The 22,348-nt window shown below is 42.8% G+C and overlaps 1 protein-coding gene across 1 annotated transcript in view; it reads right to left on the reverse strand.

Annotated features, from left to right (window-relative positions):
- The window catches only part of ppil6 (peptidylprolyl isomerase (cyclophilin)-like 6), a 44,935-nt gene that overhangs the window by 15,168 nt on the left and 7,419 nt on the right, over nucleotides 1–22,348 (reverse strand). The window contains exons 2-3 of the mRNA XM_067985018.1: nucleotides 3,233–3,328; nucleotides 240–428 (exon numbers count right to left, since the gene is read on the reverse strand). Coding sequence (XP_067841119.1) covers nucleotides 240–428; nucleotides 3,233–3,328 — 285 coding nt within the window. The remainder of the gene's footprint in view (nucleotides 1–239; nucleotides 429–3,232; nucleotides 3,329–22,348) is intronic.

Consider the following 22,348-nt stretch of genomic DNA (forward strand, 5'->3'; position numbering starts at 1 on the left):
GTAAAGACTCAAACCTCAGCTAGCACCTTTTGCTGAACTATTTCACCAAGTGGTTTTAGTATTAAAATTTAGAGGACAATATTTCCAGTCATTGCCCATGAAAGTGTTTTTAAACCTTTTATCTTCTCTGCATTAATTTTGACCCCAGCTTATTTAATGTACGGATGAGGGCAATGTTGTCATGTGTATGAATTACTGGAGAGTTTAGCTTTACATTGTAAGGAAATACTGAGACTTACCTGGATACCCTTCAGATATTTGGAATAAAAATCTTCAGCTATTGCATCATACAGCGCTTTAGGTCTGAAATCTGTGTAGCCAAACTCAGTGTCCGCCCAGTTCAGGAAGTCTTTCTCATCACCAAGAAGCTGGCCATTGAGAAAGCACATGACATTTGAGGAGAAGCCCCAGACATCACCTTTCAGCTCCTGTGAAAAAGAACAGCTGGTGTCTTTAACTCCTACAAATGTAAAACACTCTGTTAAAGGGGCACCATCTTCATGCAAAACGTTTTTTTGGCAAACTTTTCATTTGTTTACAGATACACAATGATGCAATGATAGAAATTGCATAAGGGCACATTCTCTTGTCATTTAAGCATCAAGTCATCCAAAGTATGCAAATTATTTGCTGTGCGGTGCATGTTGCATAGCCTCACTGTTCAGAGAGTCACTTGCCTGGGTATCAACAAGAAATGGTCCCTTACCTCAGCTAGAGAGGAGGGGGGAATCCAACAGCCTTTGGAGCAAAGGATAAACTAGACACAGGAGGGTCATGACTATCTCATTCTCTGAAATGTTTTGTGAAACCACTTAACAGAGTTAGCAATGATTAGCAAGGGTCAGCCTGAAACAATGACGTTATCATGTTGACTTATTTAGTTAACTCTGGCTCTACTTACATGAAGTTTTTTTCTTTAAAAAGAGAAAAGGAGTTTCTGAAAACAAAGAAACAGGCTAGGAATATAGGAACAGGAGTAGGCCATTCAGCCCCTCGAGTCTGTTCAATTAGATTATGACTGATCTGTATATCAATTCCATTTACCCGCCTTTGCTCCATATCCCTTACCTAACATAAATCTATCTATCTCAGTTTTCAATTTTTCAATTGATCCCCCCAGCCTCAACAGCTTTTTGGAGGAGAAGAGTTTCAGATTTCCACTATCTTCAGGAAGAAGTGCTTGCTGACATCACCCCTGAATGGCCTAGCTTTAATTTTAAGGTTATGCCCCCTCATTCTGGACTCCTCCAGAGGAAACAGTTTCTCTCTATCGTCCCTATCAAATCCTTTAATCATCTTAAACACCTCAATTAGATCACCCCTTAATCTTCTAAACTCAAGGGAATACAAGCCTAGTCTATGCAAACTGTCCTTATAACTTAACCCCTTTAGCCCCAGTATCATAGAAACATAGAAAATAGGAGCAGGAGTAGACCATTCGGCCCTTCAAGCCTGCTCCGTCATTCAATATGACCGTGGCTGGTCCTCTATCTCAATACCATATTCCTGCTCTCTCCCCATACCCCTTGATGCCTTCTTTGTCTAGAAATCTATCTATCTCCTTCTTAAATATATTCAATGACTTGGCCTCCACAGCCTCCTGTGGTAGAGAATTCCACAGGTTCACCACCCTCTGAGTGAAGAAAGTTTTCCTCATCTCAGTCCTAAATGTCCTACCCCATATCCTGAGACTGTGACCCCTTGTTCTAGACCCCCCCAGCCAGGAGAAACATCCTCCCTGCATCCAGTCTGTCTAGCCCTGTCAACCTGGTGAATCTGCACTGCATCCCTTCCAAGGCCAATACATCCTTCCTGAGGTGCGGTGCCCAGAACTGAATGCAATACTTCAGATACGGTCTAACCAGAGCTTTATACAACTGCAGCGTAAATTTGACTTCTTTGTATTTCCAGCCCCCTTGAGATGAAGACTAACATTCCATTAGCTTTTTAAATTATTTATTTTTTTCTAACCTTTTGTAATGTTAGCAAGCAAATGACACAAAAGTGCAGTACTCAGCCATACAGACTAGAAAGGTCCCAAGTTCAATTCCTGATCGATGGTGATTTCACAAAATAGTTATGGATGAGGAAGGCATTTGGCCCATTTTAGTTTATCAATCCAGAAAGACCTTAAAGTTCCCCAATTACAGCATTTAATTGTTTCTTAAAGTATTCCAAGCTTCTTGCCTTCACTAGTCTATCTGGGAGTCCATTCCAAGTGTTGATCACTTTTTATGTGAAGAATAACTTCCTGATATCAATCCTAAATTTGCCATTTATTAGTTTGAACCTGTGGCCCCGTTCTACTCTTGCGATTTAACTCAAAGTAATTACGTATCTTGATTTACCTTTTCTACTCCCTTAACTATCTTATAAGCCTCTATGAGGTCACCTCTCAGACACCTCCTGTCAAGGCTCAAAAGCCCCAGCCCCAATTTTTTCTCATAACTCAGACCTTTGACACTAGGGATCAGTCATGTGGCTCTTCTCTGCACTGCCTCCAGCACTGGAAATCCTCCCTCGTGTCTCAGAACTCATAACTGGGCACAGTGGTCAAGGTGCAGTCTGATCAGAGTAATGTAAAGTTTGATCATGACTTCCTCTGATTTCTAGTCTACTGCTTTAGCTGAATTTGGAGAATGTTGAGGATGTTACAATTGTTGTCAGTATCCTTGGGCTTGGCGGGGGTGGGGGGGGGTCCGTCAGGCAGAATACAGTTCCCACTTTTGATTGTTATGCAGTGACTCCTGCTGGTAAGTCAGCTGTTTTGCACCAACTCATAAGGTGATTTAGAACCTGTATAAAATCAGCACTTATAAACCTCAAACGTTTACTCTGATGAATTGCCTCAATTCAAAAGTTTTAAAAAAAAAACTATCCCAGGAACCAAGCTGGCCTGTAATGAGAGAATTATAAACTTTCTTTGGCGTAATTTTAAAGATTATATATTTGCATTCTTCTCAGTAAACATGAAGAATGGAAGAGGAAATGAATTTCCCAACTATGGTAATTTTTAACGTCAAAGTACAACCATCAGGCAAATGGCAATCCAGGAATTGGAGGGCTACTATTGCAGATTTACAAATTCTGATGAAGGATTCCTAAGAAGTGTAATTCCATGAAGGAGGAACATGGTGTCAAAGCCGTGCGAGAGTCCAAATGTAGAAATATTTTACTTAAAACAAACCCCTTTTAAATTAGCTCAGCGTAACAAATAAAAAGACATAAATACCTTCTTCTTCTCAGCTAAGTACGCATCCCAGGCAAATTCCAAAAGTGGGCGTATTACTGGGTCAGCCAACTGGGAAGGAAATGCCAGCTTCAGCACCTACATGAAAAGAAAATTTTTTTTAAAACTTTATTTTTTCTTTCAATCATTCATCCCACACTTTCCCCACTGTGAGGAGAGTGAGAAGCTCCAACCCATAGACATCTCCACTGCACTGTGGTCTTCCCAGGACAGGAGCCTGTGGTCTGTTGCTCTTGACTTGCTGTGTACATGAAGGGATGATAGTTTCAATGTATGTGTGGGGGTATATTTGTCTGCATATAATTTGTACAATATAGGGCTATCAGCATGCTTGACCCCAAAAGCAGCAAGCTATAGATGGAGCCAACATCTACCTAACACCATTGTGGGAGCACCACAAAGACTGCAGTAGTTCAAGGAGAAGGCCCACCACACGTTCTCAGGGCAACATAAATGTGCCAGTATCACCCACAACCAGAGAACAAATAAAAAAATAAGAGCTAAGTGTCCCACAACTAACAGGATCACAGCAATGCTATGTAGCCCTACCTAGGGTTGTGGAGGCAGGAACCCTCACAACATTCAAGAAGCATTTGGATGAGCACTTGAAATGCCATAGCATACAAGGCTACGGACCAAATGCTGGAATATGGGATTAGAGTAGACAGGGCTGATGGCCGGCGCGGACACGATGGGCCGAAGGGCCTCTATCCGTGCTGTATGACTCTGACTCTGACTCTATGACATCCAGTAAAGAATTGTGGTAGGCAATCAGGCAACTAACAGATGAGATCTTAATGAACATCTCCCATCTTCAACCACAGTGGAGTCCAGCATGTGAATGCAAAAAACAACATGAGAAATAGGAGCAGGAGTAGGCCATACGGCTCCATGAGCCTACTCCGCCATTCAATAAGATCATGGCTGACCTTAGACCTCAACCCCACTTTCCCACCCGATCCCCATATCCCTTAATTCCCTTAGAGTCCAGAAATCTATCGATCTCAGTCTTGAATATACTCAACGACTGAGCATCCACAGCCCTCTGGGATAGAGAATTCTAAAGATTCACAACCCTCTGAGTGAAGAAATTTCTCCTCATCTCAGGTTTAAATGGCTGCCCCCTTACTCTGAGACTATGCCCCGTGGTTCTAGACTCTCCAGCCAGGGGAAACAGCTTCTCAGCATCTACCCAGTCAAGCCCTCTCAGAATCTCATATGTTTCAATGAGATCATCTCTCATTCTTCTAAACTCCAGAGAGTATAGGCCCATTCTACTTAATCTTTCATCCCAGGAATCAATCTAGTGAACCTTTGTTGCACCGCCTCTAAGGCAAGTACATCCTTCCTTAGGTAAGGAGACCAAAACTGCACACCGTACTCCAGGTGTGGTCTGACCAAAGCCCTGCATAATTGCAGCAAGACCTCCTTACTCTTGTACTCCAACCCCCTTGCAATAACGGCCAACATACCTTTTGCCTTCCTAACTGCTTGCTGCACCTGCATGTTAACTTTCTGTGTTTCGTGTACAAGGACACCCAAATCCCTCTGAACACAAACATTTAATAGTTTTTCAACATTTAAAAAATATTCTGTTTTTCTAGTCTTCCTACCAAAGTGAATAACCTCACATTTCCCCACATTATACGCTATCTGCCATTTTCTTGCCCACTCATTTAACCTGTCTTTATCCCTTTGCAGGCTCTGTGTGTCCTCCTCACAGTTTACTTTCCCCACCCAGCTTTGTATCATCAGCAAACTTTGTTAAATTAGACTCAGTTCCTTCATCTAAGTCATTAATATACATTGCAAATAGCTGAGGCCCAAGCACTGATCCTTGAGGCACTCCACTAGTAACAGCCTGCCAAACTGAAAATGACCCATTTATCCCTACTCTCTGTTTTCTGTCCTTTAACCAATCCTCTATCCATGCTACAAGAAACACAGAAAGTTAGTATGCCGGTACAGCAGGAATTAGGAAAGCAAATGGCATGTTGGCCTTTATTGCAGGGGGTTTGGAGTACAAGAGTAAGGAAGTCTTACTACAGTTGAACAGGGCTTTGGTGAGACCTCACCTGGAGTACTGCACACAGTTTTGGTCTCCTTATCTAAGGAAGGATATAATTGCCTTAGATGCAGTGCAACAAAGGTTCACTAGATTCATTCCTGAGATGAGAAAGTTGTCCTATGAAGAGAGGTTGAGTAGAATTGGCCTATTTTCTCTGGAGTTTAGAAAAATGAGAGGTGATCTCATTGAAACATATAAGATTATGATAGGGTTTGGCAGGGTAGTTGCTGAGAGATTGTTTCCCCTGGCTGGAGAGTCTAGAACTAGGGGGCATAGTATCAGGATAAGGGGTCGACCATTCTAGATTGAGATGAAGAGGAATTTTTTCACACAGAGGGTTGTGAACCTTTGGAATTCTCTACCCCAGAGGGCTGTGGATGCTGAGTCGTTGAGTATATTCAAGGCTGAGATGGATAGATTTTTGGACTCTAGGGGAATCAAGGGATATGGATATGGGTATCGGGCAGGAAAGTGGAGTTGAGGATGAAGATCAGCCATGATCTGATTGAATGGCGAAGCAGGCTCCAGGGGCCGAATGGCCTACTCCTGCTCTTATGTTCTCTATCCATGCTAATATATTACCCCCAACCCTACGAGCCCTTATCTCGTGTAACAACCTTTTGTGTGGCACCTTATTGAATGCCTTTAGAAAATCCAAATATACGACATCCACTGGTTCCCCTTTATCTACCCTGCTAGTTACATCCAGGATGATGTGGCTTACACGATGCTGATGTGTTTGCAGGCATCTTTAACCAAAAGTGCTGAGTGAATGAATACTTTTATTTTATATTATTTTTATTCAAATAGCATAACTTGCAGCAATTTGGAGCATAAGTGCTTCTCTACAGTACAGGCTGAAGTGTTGAGAAACTGAGGTGCTACAGTGCTGCCATTGGTGGTAGAATGTAATTACAGCATAACAAATTAATTTCAACAGTTTACATTATAAACATGGACATAAGAATTTATAATGCGAGAAAATGACAATAGTGTGATAAAGAGATGATAACAGGAAGTAAGGTTTTGCAGATAGCAAATATATATTTAAAATTTCATAACATTTTCAAATTATCATTACATTCGTACGTGTGGGAGTTTAAGGGTTAAAGTCTTTAAAATCTAGTGCATATTGCTTTCAACTGTTTAAGTTCAATTTTAAAGTTTAAATGTTTAAGTTTCTGTCAGGCTTCAGCAGAGAGAGCTGCTGGAGCAAGTTAATTGGTTAGCGAGATTAAACTGGTAACTGAAGGTGGGGCAGGCCTGACTCATCTGAGTCACAAACTGTAGAAATACAGGGGCCTGTCAGTGCGACAGGACAGTGTGCGGACAACACAGTGTGAACTGCTGAGAGTTTGGTACGTGTGGGAGTTCGGTGAAGTGGGGGAAGGAGGTGCTGCTTTGCCTTGCTTTTCCGAACTTTTTCCCCAGAGCGGCAGTGGACCTGAGAGTCGAAGACTGAGATTGGGGAATAAAAGCAGCAGCAGACCTGCAACAAGAGACAACTACTGTGCGACATCACAGGTGAGGCAGGAGAGTCCGAGAGGTGAGCAGAGTATAAAAGGAGAGTCCGAGAGCGGGAGGAGAGTCTGAGCGTCTAAGGCAAGTCATGGCAGCACAGCTCGCACCCGTGATATGCTCCTCCTGCACTATGTGGGAAGTCATGGACACTACAGGTGTCCCTGGCGACCATGTGTGCAGGAAGTGTGTCCAGCTGCAGCTACTGGCTAACCGTCTTTCGGAGCTGGAGCTGTGGGTGGATTCACTGTGGAGCATCCGCGATGCTGAGACTATCGTGGATAGCATGTTCAGTGAGGTGGTCACACCGCAGGTAAAGATTACGGATGCAGAAAGGAAATGGGTGACCGCCAGGCAGAGTAAAAGGACTAGGCAGGTAGAGCAGGAGTCCCCTGGGGCCATCTCCCTCTTAAACAGATATTCTGCTTTAGATACTGTTGGGGGAGATGGCTTATCAGGGGAAAGCAGCAAGAGCCAGGTTCGGGGCACCACGGGTGGCTCTGCTGCATTGGAGGGGAGGAAGAAGAGTGGCAGGGCTATAGTGATAGGGGATTCGATTGTAAGGGGAACAGATAGGCGTTTCTGCGGCCGCAAACGTGACTCCAGGATCGTATGTTGCCTCCCTGGTGCTAGGGTCAAGGATGTCACGGAGCGGCTGCAGGGCATTCTGGAGGGGGAGGGTGAACAGCCAGTAGTCGTGGTCCATATTGGAACCAACGACGTAGGTAAAAAAAGGGATGAGGTCCTGCAAGGTGAACTTAAGGAGTTAGGAGATAAATTAAAAAGCAGGACTTCAAAGGTAGTGATCTCAGGATTACTACCAGTGCCACGTGCTAGTGAGTATAGGAACAGGAGAATAGACAGGATGAATGCGTGGCTGCAGGGATGGTGTAGGAGGGGGGGGATTTAGATTCCTGGGACATTGGGACTGGTTCTGGGGAAGGTGGGACCTGTACAAGCGTGACGGGTTACACCCGAGCAGGACCGGGACCAATGTCCTCACGGGGGTGTTTGCTAGTGCTGTTGGGGAAGGTTTAAACTAGAGTGGCAGGGGGATGGGAACCTGAGCGGGGAGTCAGAAGGGAATAAAGTTGAGAGCAGCAAGAGGGGGAAGACCCAGGGGAAATCTACAATACAAATAGTACAAACAGTTGTTCAAGAACAAGTGAAAGGGAAAAGCATAGAGCAGCGGAAAGAAAGTGTACTTTAGGCACGACAGATAAAATAAAAACTAGAAGGCGCAAGGCGATTAACCCAGCATCAAAGCTGTGGCAGGGGGTTGGGAACCTGAGCAGGGAGACAGAGGAAAGCGCGTCAGGAAGGGACAGAAGGTATGGAGTAAAAGGTAAAGTGTTAAAAAAGGAAAAAGCAGGAACTAAGTGTCACAAAACATATTTGAAAGTTCTTTATCTGAATGCACGTAGCATTCGTAACAAAATGGACGAGTTAACGGCACAAATTACTACGTATGGGTATGATCTTGTGGCCATGACAGAAACATGGCTGCAGGGTGACAACGACTGGGAATTAAATATGCCAGGGTAATTAACAATCAGGAACGACAGGCAGGAAGGAAGGGGAGGTGGGGTGGCTATGTTAATAAAGGAAGGAATCACTGTAATACAGAGAAATGATATTGGGACAAAAGATCAGGTCAATGAAACAGTTTGGGTAGCGATAAGGAATAATAAGGGGGAAAAAAACACTAGTGGGCGTAATATATAGGCCTCCTAATAGTTGCAACTCTGCTGGAAGAAGTATTAATCAGGAAATAAGGGAACAGCTATAATTATGGGGGATTTTAACTATCATATTAACTGGACAAATCAAATTGGGCAGGGCAGCCTTGAGGAAGAGTTTATTGAGTGTATTAGGGATGGATTTCTTGAGCAGTATGTAACTGATCCTACAAGGGAGCAGGCAACCTTGGACCTGGTCCTGTGTAATGAGCCAGGATTAATTAATGTCCTAGTTAAGGAACCCCTTGGAATGAGTGACCATAACATGGTTACATTCCATATCCAATTAGAGGGTGAGAAGGTTGGTTCTCAAACAAGCGTACTGAGCTTGAATAAAGGAGACTATGATGGTATGAGAGCGGAATTGATTAAAGTGAACTGGGAAAATAAATTAAAGGGTAAGACGGTACATGAGCAGTGGTGTTCAGTTAAGAAGTTATTTTACGACTTTCAAAACAAATATATTCCACTGAGGAAAAAAGGGTGTAAAAGAAATGACAGCCATCCGTGGCTAAGTAAAGAAATTAAGGATAGTATCCGACTAAAAACAAGGACATATAAGGTAGCCAAACTTAGTGGGAGGATAGAAGATTGGGAAGTCTTCAAAAGACAGCAAAAAGTAACTAAAGGATTGATTAAGAAAGGGAAGATAGATTATGAAAATAAATTAGCAAAAAATATAAAAACAGATAGCAAGAGTTTCTATAGTTATATAAAAAGAAAAAGGGTGGCTAAGGCAAGCATAGGTCCCTTAGAGGATGAGACTGGGAAATTAATGGTGGGAAATATGGAGATGGCAAAAATGCTGAACAAATATTTTGTTTCAGTCTTTACGATAGAGGACACTAAGAATATCCCAACACTGGACAAACAGGGGGCTCTAGGGGGTGAGGAGCTTAATACGATTAAAATCACTAAGGAATTGGTACTCCGTAAATTAATGGGACTCAAGGCGGATAAATCCCCTGGACCTGATGGCTTACATCCTAGGGTCTTGAGGGAAGTGGCAGTGGGGATTGTGGATGCTTTGGTAATAATTTTCCAAAATTCTCTGGACTCGGCAAAGGTCCCGGCAGATTGGAAAACTGCTAATGTAACACCCTTATTTAAAAAGGGTAGTAGGCAGAAGGCTGGAAATTATAGACCAGTTAGCCTAACATCTGTGGTGGGTAAAATTTTGGAGTCTATTATTAAGGAGACATTTGGATAAACATAATTTAATAGGACAAAGTCAGCATGGCTTTATGAAGGGGAAGTCATATCTGACAAATTTGCTTGAGTTCTTTGAGGACATAATGTACAGGGTGGATAAAGGGGAACCAGTGGACGTAGTGTATTTAGACTTCCAGAAGGCATTCGACAAGGTGCCACATAAAAGATTATTGCTCAAGATAAAGAATCACTGGATTGGGGGTAATATTCTGGCATGGGTGGAGGATTGGTTATCTAACAGGAAGCAGAGAGTTGGGATAAATGGTTAATTCTCGGACTGGCAACCAGTAGCCAGTGGTGTTCCGCAGGGGTCGGTGCTGGGTCCCCAACTCTTTACAATCTATATTAACGATTTGGAGGAGGGGACCGAGTGTAACATATCAAAGTTTGCAGATGATACAAAGATGGAAGGGAAAGTAGAGAGTGAGGAGGACATAAAAAACCTATAAGGGGATATAGACAGGCTGGGTGAGTGGGTGGAGATTTGGCAGATGCAATACAATATTGGAAAATGTGAGGTTATGCACTTTGGCAGGAAAAATCAGAGACAAGTTATTATCTTAATGGTGAGAAACTGGAAAGTACTGCAGTACAAAGGGATCTGGGGGTCCTAGTGCAAGGAAATTGGACATGAATTTAAATTTGACGTTAGGATCAGATCAGCCATGATCTTATTGAATGGCGGAGCAGGCTCGAGGGGCCGATTGGCCTACTCCTGCTCCTATTTCTTATGTTCTTATGTTCTTATTCCTGATTCTAGTCATTTCAGTAATGGAAAATGTTACATAAGATATGTCCCATACACATTGGAATGAAGGTAGTAGTTTTAGCACAGGTGGTTCATTCTGCAGGTGTTTTGGGCATGTCACAGGACTCATATTTCAGATACGATTTCCTTTGACCTCCCATTGGCAGCCGTGCCTTCAGCTGTCTAGGCCACAAGCTCTGGAATTCCCTCCCTAAACCTCTCCACCTCTCCTCCTTTAAGATGCTCATTAAAACCTACCTCTTCACCTGTCCTAATATCTCCTTATGTGGCTTGGTGTCAAATTTGGTTTGATAATGCTTCTGTAAAGCACCTTTTACTACATTAAAGATGTTATATAAATGCAAGTTGTTGTGGTATGAAATTTTTTAAAATGAGAAATCATATGTGGAAAACAACAATTAAGCAGTGTTTTCCACAGTTCATTTAGATATCTGCCCTTACTTGGTGAATGGCTCCGTCAGTAAAGTCTATGTGTAACTGAACCAATTTATATCAAAAGCTCCAGGTTCAACACCTGACGGTGTAGAGTTATCAGACCTCTGCTGGGATGGTAGTCGGGGCACTACAATTTAGCCTCAGCGTCCTGGACCATGGGAGGAGAGAACAAAAATCAAACAACCAGCTCCTATCTAGTTGTTATTAATATTTAACATAGAAAAATAAGTATCTAATCTCAAAGCACAGATGAAGAATACAAACCACTCACAGTTTCTGACATCATATTAACTTCCTAAATGTCTTTCTGCCTTGTAACCTCCATGTAATTCACTGAGAGATATCAGCACCAGAACATATAACATTTTAAGAACAGGAAGATTTAATTAGGTCAAACAAGCCATGCCTTATTGAGTGATTTCAGTCTCACCACATCCACTTATCTCTTCTTTCTCTGAATGTATCTAGTTGAACCCTTTTTTGGTTCTATGACCTTCCATGGTCACTTATTTCATACGTCTATTACTGTCTTGTGTGAAATCAATGGCCCGGAAATTTCTCTGAGCGGCGAACCAACAGTGGCCGCCACTCATTAGATTTAAATCTCACCCACTAAGTATCCAGGGGCTTTTTGGTGGCAACCTCCTTCATGGTGACCTTAAACAAGGCCGTTAAAAGTTAGCTTAGACCTAAAAAACCCAGCGTACCTTTTTTATGGAAAGATTAGTTCGTTTCCAGGGCTTCTACGAACTGTGAGAGCGGGGAAAGGATCGCTCTCTCACCCCACCTATCAGCTTGAAGCATAAGTTGTGCAGACTAAGAACCAGGATAGTGTCAGATAGATTAGCAAATTCACTATAAAATCAGTTAGAGAAATTGAAATAAAGAGAGGGTAAGATTAAAAGACAAAAATAAGAGACAGAAAGAATAAATTAAAAAATTAAAATTTTCAATTACATTTTTAAAAAAATGTCCAACGACAATTAAAATCGGAAGTAATGAGACTTCACGTTTTTAAAAGTTAATTTTCAATGCTAGTGAGGTTGCTTGGCAGTCAATAATACTTACCATGCCGTTAAAAGTTAGATTGGATCTAAAAAACCCAGCATACCTTTTTTATGGAAAGATTAGTTCGTTTCCAGTTGGGCAGTGAAGCAAGTTCACGTTGGTCCATTCATTCAGCCGGTGAGATGTCCTCTCCGCGCAGCTTTCAAACGAGCAGGGCAAATGGTAGAGCAATTTCCGGATTTCTGCATTTGACTGCACATGTGTGCCCTCTGGAACTTGCTCTTCCATTTGCCCTGAAATAACCTCGTCGTTATTTCTTGAGCAATTTCTGGGCCATTATATACTTACTTTCAGGTTCCTCGTTTTTAAATTGCGTTCTAGTTTTTGAATCATTTACCAATCTGAACAATTTGTCTGGGGGGATTTTATCAATTTCCTTCATAATTTTGACAACTGTTATTAGATCCTTTTGAAGTCTCCTAATTTTTCTCATGACTTAAGCTCTTGAGATCTGGCGATATATTTGCTGCCCTACGCTGCACTCTTTCAAGTCAATAACGTCCTTCCTATAGGATTGTGACTAGTCAACAATAGTCCAAATAGTTTCTAACCTTCTTTGCATACCATATTACTATTTTGATATATATTCCTCCCCAGCTTTTGCTAATGCAACTCAGTAGTTATGGACTATAGCTCAATTTAAAATCAAATAAACCATTAAAAAAAGACAAAAACAGTAAAACTCCCTCAAATCACCTGTGCAGTTACAGTTACTGTATGAAATCTTGAATCTTTGAGGAGCCCCACCACCTCTATGTACAAGGATGGATCCATGTTGGATTACTGTCTATGAACAAGTGTGCAGTTTCTCGGGACGTGGTCACAGATCCACATGGAGGAACTTTGAGCGGTGTTTATAAAAGGACGATTGAACAGTTAACATTTCAGAGAGATAGAGACCTCATGTGGCAGGGAGGACTCAACACAAATTATCCTGTCACCACCAAAAAAACATTCACAATTAATCATTTGTGATGTCAGAGCAAATATACCTCGAACCAGAGGCTTGGCTCAGTATCATTTTCCACCCATCAAGACATTGGATAACATCAAATGTTTTTGCAATTCTGACAGGATTGTCTTGAAACAGAACTTTTAAAGCAAGGTAACAGGATACAAGAATGTGCACTCAAGTTAAAAATGTACAGTGCCAGACACTGGTTAGTCTAGCAGTGACTCAGAAATGTTTTTATTTTTAACAACAGTTTTTCCCACACTACTGCTGGATGAAGTAATTGCTGTGTTATTTTTAAATGTGACAAAATTACTGATAGCAGAGTGTTATATAATTTTCACGATCTGGTTAACTCAAGATCTTAGAGGCCATAGTTTGTTCTTGATCAAAGGCTTCAACATTTGATCTCACAATTAGCCCACTTTCTAACTTTTGACCGCTGAGAGGGTGGTCAATCTTTGGAATTCTCTACCCCAGAGGGCTTTGGATGCTGAGTCGTTGAGTATATTCAAGACTGAGATCGATAGATTTTTGGACTCTAAAGGAATCAAGGGATGTGGGGATCGGGCAGGAAAGTGGAGTGATCTTATTAAATGGCTGGCCTACTCCAGCTCTTATTTCTTATGTTCTTATGGGATTGATGGAAAGCTGTCGTGTGTTTTCTTGACACATTTTTATGGAGCACTTTCATAATGACACAGCAAGCTGGGAATAGGTAGGCCCGATTGAACGTGGAAGTATGACCATTAATGGAATCCTTGCTCATAATCTCGGAGGATGTTGCTGACCAAGAAGTAGATGCTGACGGCAAAGAGGAGGTGAGTCTGAGTAGCACAAAGAGTCCAAAACAGAGCAGGACGGTGAGGGCAGAGTTGTCTGGAGCAGGTGTAGGGGCAAGAAATATAGTGGGAGGGGCCAAGGGCATAACTGGAAAAATTGGGTGGGAGTGTTCAAGCAAAAAGGAGGTTCATTGGAACAGAGACATCAAAAGCAGAGCAAGATAAAGTGAGATGATTGGGGACAAAATTAATTGAAACAGTTCCAGAAAAGAGAAGCCAAGTTAGATTGGGGGGTTGGGGGAGCTAATAATCTGACCACCTCTAGTTTAGCTCCATTTTGATCAGTTCCACGTCCACCCCTATCTCAGCCCATCTGCTGTTGAAAGCCTCAGCCACGCCTTTGTCACCTCCAGACATGACTGTTCGGATACTTTCCTGACCAGCTTCCCATCCTTCACCCTCCATAAACTTCAGCTCAATCGAAACTCTTCTCCTGGTATCCTACCCCACACCAGGGACTACTCACCCATCACCTATATTGCTGCTTGGACCCCTATGCCTCAAATTTAAAATTTGTATACATGTGTTTAAATCCCTTCATGGCCTCTCCTCTCCCCTTCTCTATCACCATGCCCGGCCCTACAACACTCCAAGAACTCTGTGTTCCTGCAACTCTGGCCTCTTGCGCACCCCGCTCCCTTCGCTCCATGTTTAGCAGCCACGTCTTCATGTCTAGACCCTACAATCCGTCATTCCTTCCCTAAACCCGTCCATCTCCACCTCATTCTCTTCCTTTAAGACCCTCCTTAAAACCCAACTCTTTCACAAAGCTTTTAGTCACCCTTCCTAATATTGCCTTCTTTGACTCTTTTGTCTGACTACGCTTCTGTGAAGTGCCTTGGGACCTTTTTCTACATTAAAGGCACTACATGTGTGGAAGTTATTGTTGTTCTGACCCCAGCCTTTTCTGCTATAACTCCCATTCTGCCCTTAGTGTCTTTGTGTTCCATTCTGGTTAGTTCTGTCACTGCATCTTCTACTTCACTTTTTTTTATTCGTTCATGGGATGTGGGCGTCGCTGGCGAGGCCGGCATTTATTGCCCATCCCTAATTGCCCTTGAGAAGGTGGTGGTGAGCCGCCTTCTTGAAACGCTGCATGCCGTGTGGTGAAGGTTCTCCCACAGTGCTGTTAGGAAGGAGTTCCAGGATTTTGACCCAGCGACGATGAAGGAACAGCGATATATTTCCAAGTCGGGATGGTGTGTGACTTGGAGGGGAACGTGCAGGTGGTGTTGTTCCCATGTGCCTGCTGCTCTTGTCCTTCTAGGTGGTAGAGGTCATGGGTTTGGGAGGTGCTGTCGAAGAAGCCTTGGCGAGTTGCTGCAGTGCATCCTGTGGATGGTACACACTGCAGCCACAGTGCACCGGTGGTGAAGGGAGTGAACGTTTAGGGTGGTGGATGGGGTGCCGTTCAAGTGGGCTGCTTTGTCCTGGATGGTGTCGAGCTTCTTGAGTGTTGTTGGAGCTGCACTCATCCAGGCAAGTGGAGAGTATTCCATCACACTCCTGACTTGTGCCTTGTAGATGGTGGAAAGGCTTTGGGGATTCAGGAGGTGAGTCACTCGCTGCAGAATACCCAGCCTCTGACCTGCTCTTGTAGCCACAGTATCTATGTGGCTGGTCCAGTTAAGTTTCTGGTCAATGGTGACCCCCAGGATGTTGATGGTGGGGGATTCGGCAATGGTAATGCCATTGAATGTCAAAGGGAGGTGGTTAGACACTCTCTTGTTGGAGATAGTTATTGCCTGGTACTTGTCTGGCACGAATGTTACTTGCCACTTATGAGCCTAAGCCTGGATGTTGTCCGGGTCTTGCTGCATGCGGGCACAGACTGCTTCATTATCTGACGGGTTGCGAATGGAACTGAACACTGTGCAATCATCAGCGAACATCCCCATTCTGACCTTATGATGGAGGGAAGGTCATTGATGAAGCAGCTGAAGATGGTTGGGCCTAGGACACTGCCCTGAGGAACTCCTGCAGCAATGTCCTGGGGCTGAGATGATTGGCCTCCAACAACCACTACCATCTTCCTTTGTGCTAGGTATGACTCCAGCCACTGGACAGTTTTCCCCGATTCCCATTGACTTCAATTTTACTCGGGCTCCTTGGTGCCACACTCGGGCAAAAGCTGCCTTGATGTCAAGGGCCGTCACTCTCAACTCACCTCTGGAATTCAGCTCTTTTGTCCATGTTTGGACCAAGGCTGTAATGAGGTCTGGAGCCGAGTGGTCCTGGCAGAACCCAAACTGAGCATCGGTGAGCAGGTTATTGATGAGTTCGTGCTGCTTGATAGCACTGTCGACGACACCTTCCATCACTAGCTGATGATTGAGAGCAGACTGATGGGGCAGTAATTGGCCGGATTGGATTTGTCCTGCTTTTTGTGGACAGGACATACCTGGGCAATTTTCCACATTGTCGGGTAGATGCCAGTGTTGTAGCTGTACTGGAACAGTTTGGCTAGAGGTGCAGCTAGTTCTGGAGCACAAGTCTTCAGCACTACAGCCAGGGTGTTGTCGGGGCCCATAGCCTTTGCTGTATCCAGTGCACTCAGCCGTTTCTTGATATCACGTGGAGTGAATCGAATTGGCTGAAGACTGGCTTCTGTGATGGTGGGGATATCGGGAGGAGGCCGAGATGGATCATCCACCCGGCACTTCTGGCTGAAGATGGTTGCAAACGCTTCAGCCTTGTCTTTTGCACTCACTCCAGTGTTCCTTGCACTTGGAAAATATTTGGGGTCAAGATGATGAATGTGACTGACAATATGTTTTGATACTTTAGCAATGTGTGTCCTCTACCGATTCAAGCATGTCATTGTATGACACTACACAAATAATAGCTTTATCCAGTTTGTTTTCATGTCCACCTCATTTATCACATATTTTCAGTTCCTTTTTCTTTATGTTCTCTCATTTCAGAAAAAAGCAACCATTTCATGAGTAACCTTTCTGACAAGGCACAATAAATTCTCCCCAATAGATGGAACTTTAGTGTCAGTAAATGATTTCTTTAGTATTCTTAGTCAATTCCCATTTTCCTACTAAAAGGTGACAGTCCCTAGTTTCCTAAGAGAACTGCCACATCATGCCCCCCCAAGCCAACAATGCTCTGCTGATGTCCATTGTTAAGTTTTTGATTGTTTTCTGTAAAATGATAGCCAAAGAGTAGGGGTCAAGGGTCGCTACTCAGACTAGCAAAAGTTGGGAAACAGTGTTCCATAGGGATTGGTGCTGGGACCACTGTTCACAATTTACATTAACGATTTGGATTCGGGAATCGGAAGTACAATTTCAAAATTTGCAGACGACACCAAATTGGGGGGTGTGGTTAATACAAAGGAAGAATGTGTCAAAATGCAAGAGGACATTAATAAACTTGCAGAATGGGTGTGTAATTGGCAAATGAATTTCAATATAGATAAGTGTGAGGTGGTGCATTTTGGTAGGAAGAATAAGGAGGCCACATACTGCTTGGATAATAAATGGGGTAGAGGAGCAAAGGGATCTAGGGGTACAGATACACAAATAACTAAAAGTAGTGATGCAGGTTAATAAGGCCATAAAAAAAGGCAAATCAAGCACTAGGGTTCATTTCCAGAGGGATAGAATTGAAAAGCAAAGAAGTTATGTTAAATTTGTATAGAACCTTGGTTAGACCACACCTGGAGTATTGTGCACAGTTCTGGTCTCCATATTATAGAAATGATACAGAGACATTGGAGAGGATGCAAAAAAGATTCACAAGGATGATACCAGAACTGAGAGGATATACTTATCATGAAAAGTCTTAACAGGCTGGGGCTCTTTTCTCTAGAAAAGGGAAGGCTGAGGGGTGACCTGATAGAGTTCTTTAAGATAATTATAGGGTTTGATATGGTAGATGTAGAGAAAATGTTTCCACTTGTGGGGAGTCCAAAACTAGAGGTCATAAATATAAAATAGTTGCTAATGAATCCAATAGGGAATTCAGGAGAAACTACTTTAACCAAAGAGTGGTAAGAATGTGGAACTCGCCACCACAAGGAGTAGTTGAGGCAACTAGCATAGATGCATCTTAAGGGGAAGCTAGATAAGCACATGAGGGAGAAAGGAATAGAAGGGTATCCTGAGAGGGTTAGATGAAATAGGGAGGGAGGAGGCTCATATGGAGCATAAACGCTGGCAGATACCAGTTGGGCTGAATGGCCTGTTTCTGTGCTGTAGTTTCGATGTAACTCTATGTAACTTGACCCAAGATTGGCCACATTCTTTGAAGTTTGATGCCAAGCTTAACTTTCCACTATCATTGAAAAGTCCATTGCTTTGAGGGTGGGATAGGGAGGTTCAACCTCTGCTGTGTAAACTCTTTGTTTTATGTTAAGAGAGCCAGGCTCAACATTCAGAACTACAATGTGGATTTCCATTCAACATAATGAGAGCAAGCAGAATGGGGCCTTGTTGTCGCCTGAATAGGTCTTTTCCAACCGGACCCTCTAATGTGGCTGGTCTCATATTGACCTCTATCTCATTAGGAAATCATGACAGTTTGACAAGTAGGAAGAAGATCTTCTGAAGTTTAAAAAAAAATTGTTTATAGGAGGGGAATATTTTCCGTTGAAGCAGTTCCCTTTCTACATTCTGTCAGTCACTACAACACTACTGTCTTGAAGGTTTTGCAGCAGGTCATAAAAATAAATTTCTCATAGTATATTAATTTTTTACTATACAGTGTCAGATAACAGATGGCAGCTTAGCAGTTCATAAAGTGCAAGAACAAAGCTCAAGGTCTTTGGGAACAGTAGGAGGACCTGGACACTGAATTTACTATTCTTTACAAACCATACATATTTTTTTAAAAACCTTCCAATATGTGTTCACCTACCATAATATGGCAGGTAAATTGAGCATTATAGAAGTACTATCATGAGGAGGAAAAGGGCGATGGTGATGAGGGGCTGGAAATGATGTGACATTTGATGAGACTTTACAGTTGTTTTTACTGGTGGTATATCAGTACACTGTTCAGTGTAAAATATAATTTATACTGTACATATTCTAAGTATTTTGGTGTTCTTTTTGTACATGTATATTAAAAGTTCTGCATATAGTGCACGCATTTTGTAAGTGCCACACTTGCTGCTACAACACTTGATTCCCATCACTTGGTTGATAGCACCCTTAATGTTATAAAACTTCATATCATCTGACTCGGTGAGCAATACCTCAGCAGACCTGCTTGTACATATAAAACACTGGCTGGGAGGATATAACACCCTCCAGATGACATTGTAAGCTCAAAAGACTGAAGCTTGAATGTCTCAGTTGTCACAACATTAAACACTCGGGTAATTTTGTCATTCATTTCTGATGATCGGGTCTGTATTTGTAAAATCCAATAAATTTCCACTGAATAAAGAAGGTTGCAGCTTCAGATTAGCTGATACAGAGGTAAGATTGCAGTAAGGATCAGTAAATGAGTTAGTGGGAAAGGGAGAGGAAAAAGGGAAGGAAAAAACCTTTAGCACAGTGTTCAGTCTGGAGCGATTGCCTAGGCCCTTAGCTCTGGCATTCCCTCACTAAACCCCTCCGCCTCTCTACCTCCTTTAAGACACCCCTTAAAACCTACCTCTTTGATCAAGCTTTTGGTCACTTGTCCTAATATCTCACGTGGCTCGGTGTCAAATTTTGTTTGATAACGCACCTATGAAGCGTCTTGGGACGTTTTACTACGTTAAAGGTGCTGTATAAATGCAAGTTATTGTTGTACATCTTCAATTTCCACAGGTTGAGCTTGTGGCTACCTTTCTCATTAAATAGTTTCATATGGGGAAAGGCCAATTTTACTAAGCTGAGAAATGATTCATCAAAAGTGGACTGGAAACAGTTACTTGAAGGTAAATCAGTGTCAGAGCAGTGGGAGGCATTCTTGAGGGAGATTCAAGGGGTTCAGAGTAAACATGTACCCACAAAGAAAAAGGGTGGGACTGCCAAAACTAGAGCCCCCTGGATGATAAGGAACATACAGAGTAAGATAAGGCAAAAAAGGGAAGCTTATATCAGAGACTGAGAGCTCAATACTGCAGAAAGCCTAGAGGAGTATAGAAAGTGCAGGGGTGAAATTAAAAAGGAAATTAGGAAAGCCAAGAGGGCATGAAAAAATACTGGCAAGTAAAATTAAGGAAAACCCAAAAATGTTTTATAAATACATAAAGGGCAAGAGGATAACTAAGGAAAGAGTAGGGCCTATTAGAGACCAAAAAGATAACCTATGTGTGGAAATGGAAGATATAGATATGGTTCTTGATGAATACTTTGCGTCTGTCTTCACAAAAGAGGGGGACGATGCAGAGATTGTAGTTAAGGAGGAGGAGTGTGAAATATTGGATGGGATAAACATAGTGAGAGAGGAATTATTAAGGGGTTTAGCATATTAGAAAGTAGATAAATCGCCATGCCGGGATGAAATGTATCCCAGGCTGTTAAGAGAAGCAAGGGAGGAAATAACACAGGCTCTGACCATCATTTTCTGATCCTCACTGGCTACAGGCGTGGTGCCGGAAGATTGGAGGACTGCTAACGTTGTACCGTTATTTAAAAAGGAAGAGATAGACCGAGTAATTATAGGCCAGTCAGTCTAATCTCGGTGATGGGCAAGTCAATTCTGAGGGACAGCATAAATCGTCATTTAGAAAGACATGAGTTAATCAAGGACAGTCAGCATGGATTTGTTAAGGGAAGGTCGTGTCTGACTAACTTGATTGAATTTTTTGCGGCGGTAACAAGGAGGGTCAATGAGGGTAATGCGTTTGATGTAGTGTACATGGATTTTAGCAAGGCTTTTGACATGGTCCCACATGGCAAAAGCCTTGCTAATGTGGCTTTAGCCATGTGAGACCAACGGAAAGTGGCTAGTTGGATCCAAAAGTGGCAGGAAGCAAAGGATAATGGTTAATGGGTGTTTTTGGGACTGGAAAGCTGTTTCCAAGGCTCAGTACTAGGTCCCTTGCTTTTTGTGGTATATATTAATGATTTGGACTTGAATGTGGGGGGGCTTGATCAAGAAGTTTGCAGATGATACAAAAATTGGCCGTGTGGTTGATAGTGAGGAAGAAAGCTGTAGACTGCAAGAAGATATCAGGTGGGCAGAAATTGGCAAATGTAATTCAATTCAGAGAAGTGTGAGGTAATGCATTTGGGGAGGACAAGCAAGGCAAGAGAGTACACAATAAATGGGAAGATACTGAGAGGTGTAGGGGAACAAAGGGATCTTGGAGTCCAAGTCCACAGATTCCTGAAGATAGCAGGACGGGTAGATAAGGTGGTTAAAAAGGCATACGGGATACTTTCCTTTATTAGCCGAGGCAAAGAATATAAGAGCAGGGAGGTTATGCTAGAACTGTATAAAACATTGGTTAGGCCACAGTTTGAGTACTGCGTACAGTTCTGGCCACCACATTACAGGAAAGATGTGATTGCACTAGAGACGGTACAGAGGAGATTTACAAGGATATTGCCAGGGCTGGAGAATTTTAGGTATGAGAAAAGATGGGATAGGCTGGGGTTGTTTTCTTTGGAATAAGGGAGGCTGAGAGGAGATTTAATTGAGGTGTGTAAAATTATGACGGGACTAGATAGAGTGGATAAGGAAGACCTATTTCCCTTAGCAGAGGGGTCAGTGACCAGGGGGCATAGATTTAAAGTAATTGGTGGAAGGATTAGAGGGGAGCTGAGGAGAAATCTTTTCACCCAGAGGGTGGTGGGAGTCTGGAACTTACTGCCTGAAAGGTTGATAGAGGCAGAAACCCTCAACTCATTTAAAAAACACTTGGATGTGCACTTGAAGTGCCATAACCTACGGGGCTATGAACCAAGAGCTGCAAAGTGGGATTAAGCTGTTTGGCTCTTTGTCGGCTGGCACGGACACGGTGGGCTGAATGGCCTCCTTCTGTGCCATAATTTTCTATGATTCTATATGAGTAGCTTGATCTTTCTCACTTATTGATGTTCATGCCAGCTATTTACTGCAGCCCGGTGGGTATTTCTGGGACATCAATTGAATGCTCCCTCCTCACCTGTGCTGCAATGTGTTGAAAGTCCAACTTAGGAGCTTAGGGCCTAATTACAAGTTCTCCAGTCCCTGATTAACGGGGCATTGGCAGCGTAGATACGAAATTGTCTAGGAGGTAGAAAACAGAGAGTGGTGGTGAACAGTCTGGAGGGAAGAATACAATGGTGTGCCCCAGAGATCGGTATCAGGATCACTGCTCTTTTTGGTATATATTAATGACCTGGACTTGGGTATAGGGGCATTCCTACATTAAACAGTGACTACACTTCATTGGCTGTAAAGCGCTTTGGGATGTCCTGAGGTCATGAAAGCTTCTGTATGAATGCAAGTTCGTTCTTTCTATAATTTCAAAGTTTGCAGATGACACAAAGTTTGGAAATGTAGTAAACAATGAGGATAGTGGCAGACTTCAGGGGGACATAGTCAGACTGGTGAAATGGGTC

Source organism: Heptranchias perlo, chromosome 5 (assembly GCF_035084215.1).
Source record: "Heptranchias perlo isolate sHepPer1 chromosome 5, sHepPer1.hap1, whole genome shotgun sequence".
Taxonomy (NCBI): Eukaryota; Metazoa; Chordata; class Chondrichthyes; order Hexanchiformes; family Hexanchidae; genus Heptranchias; species Heptranchias perlo.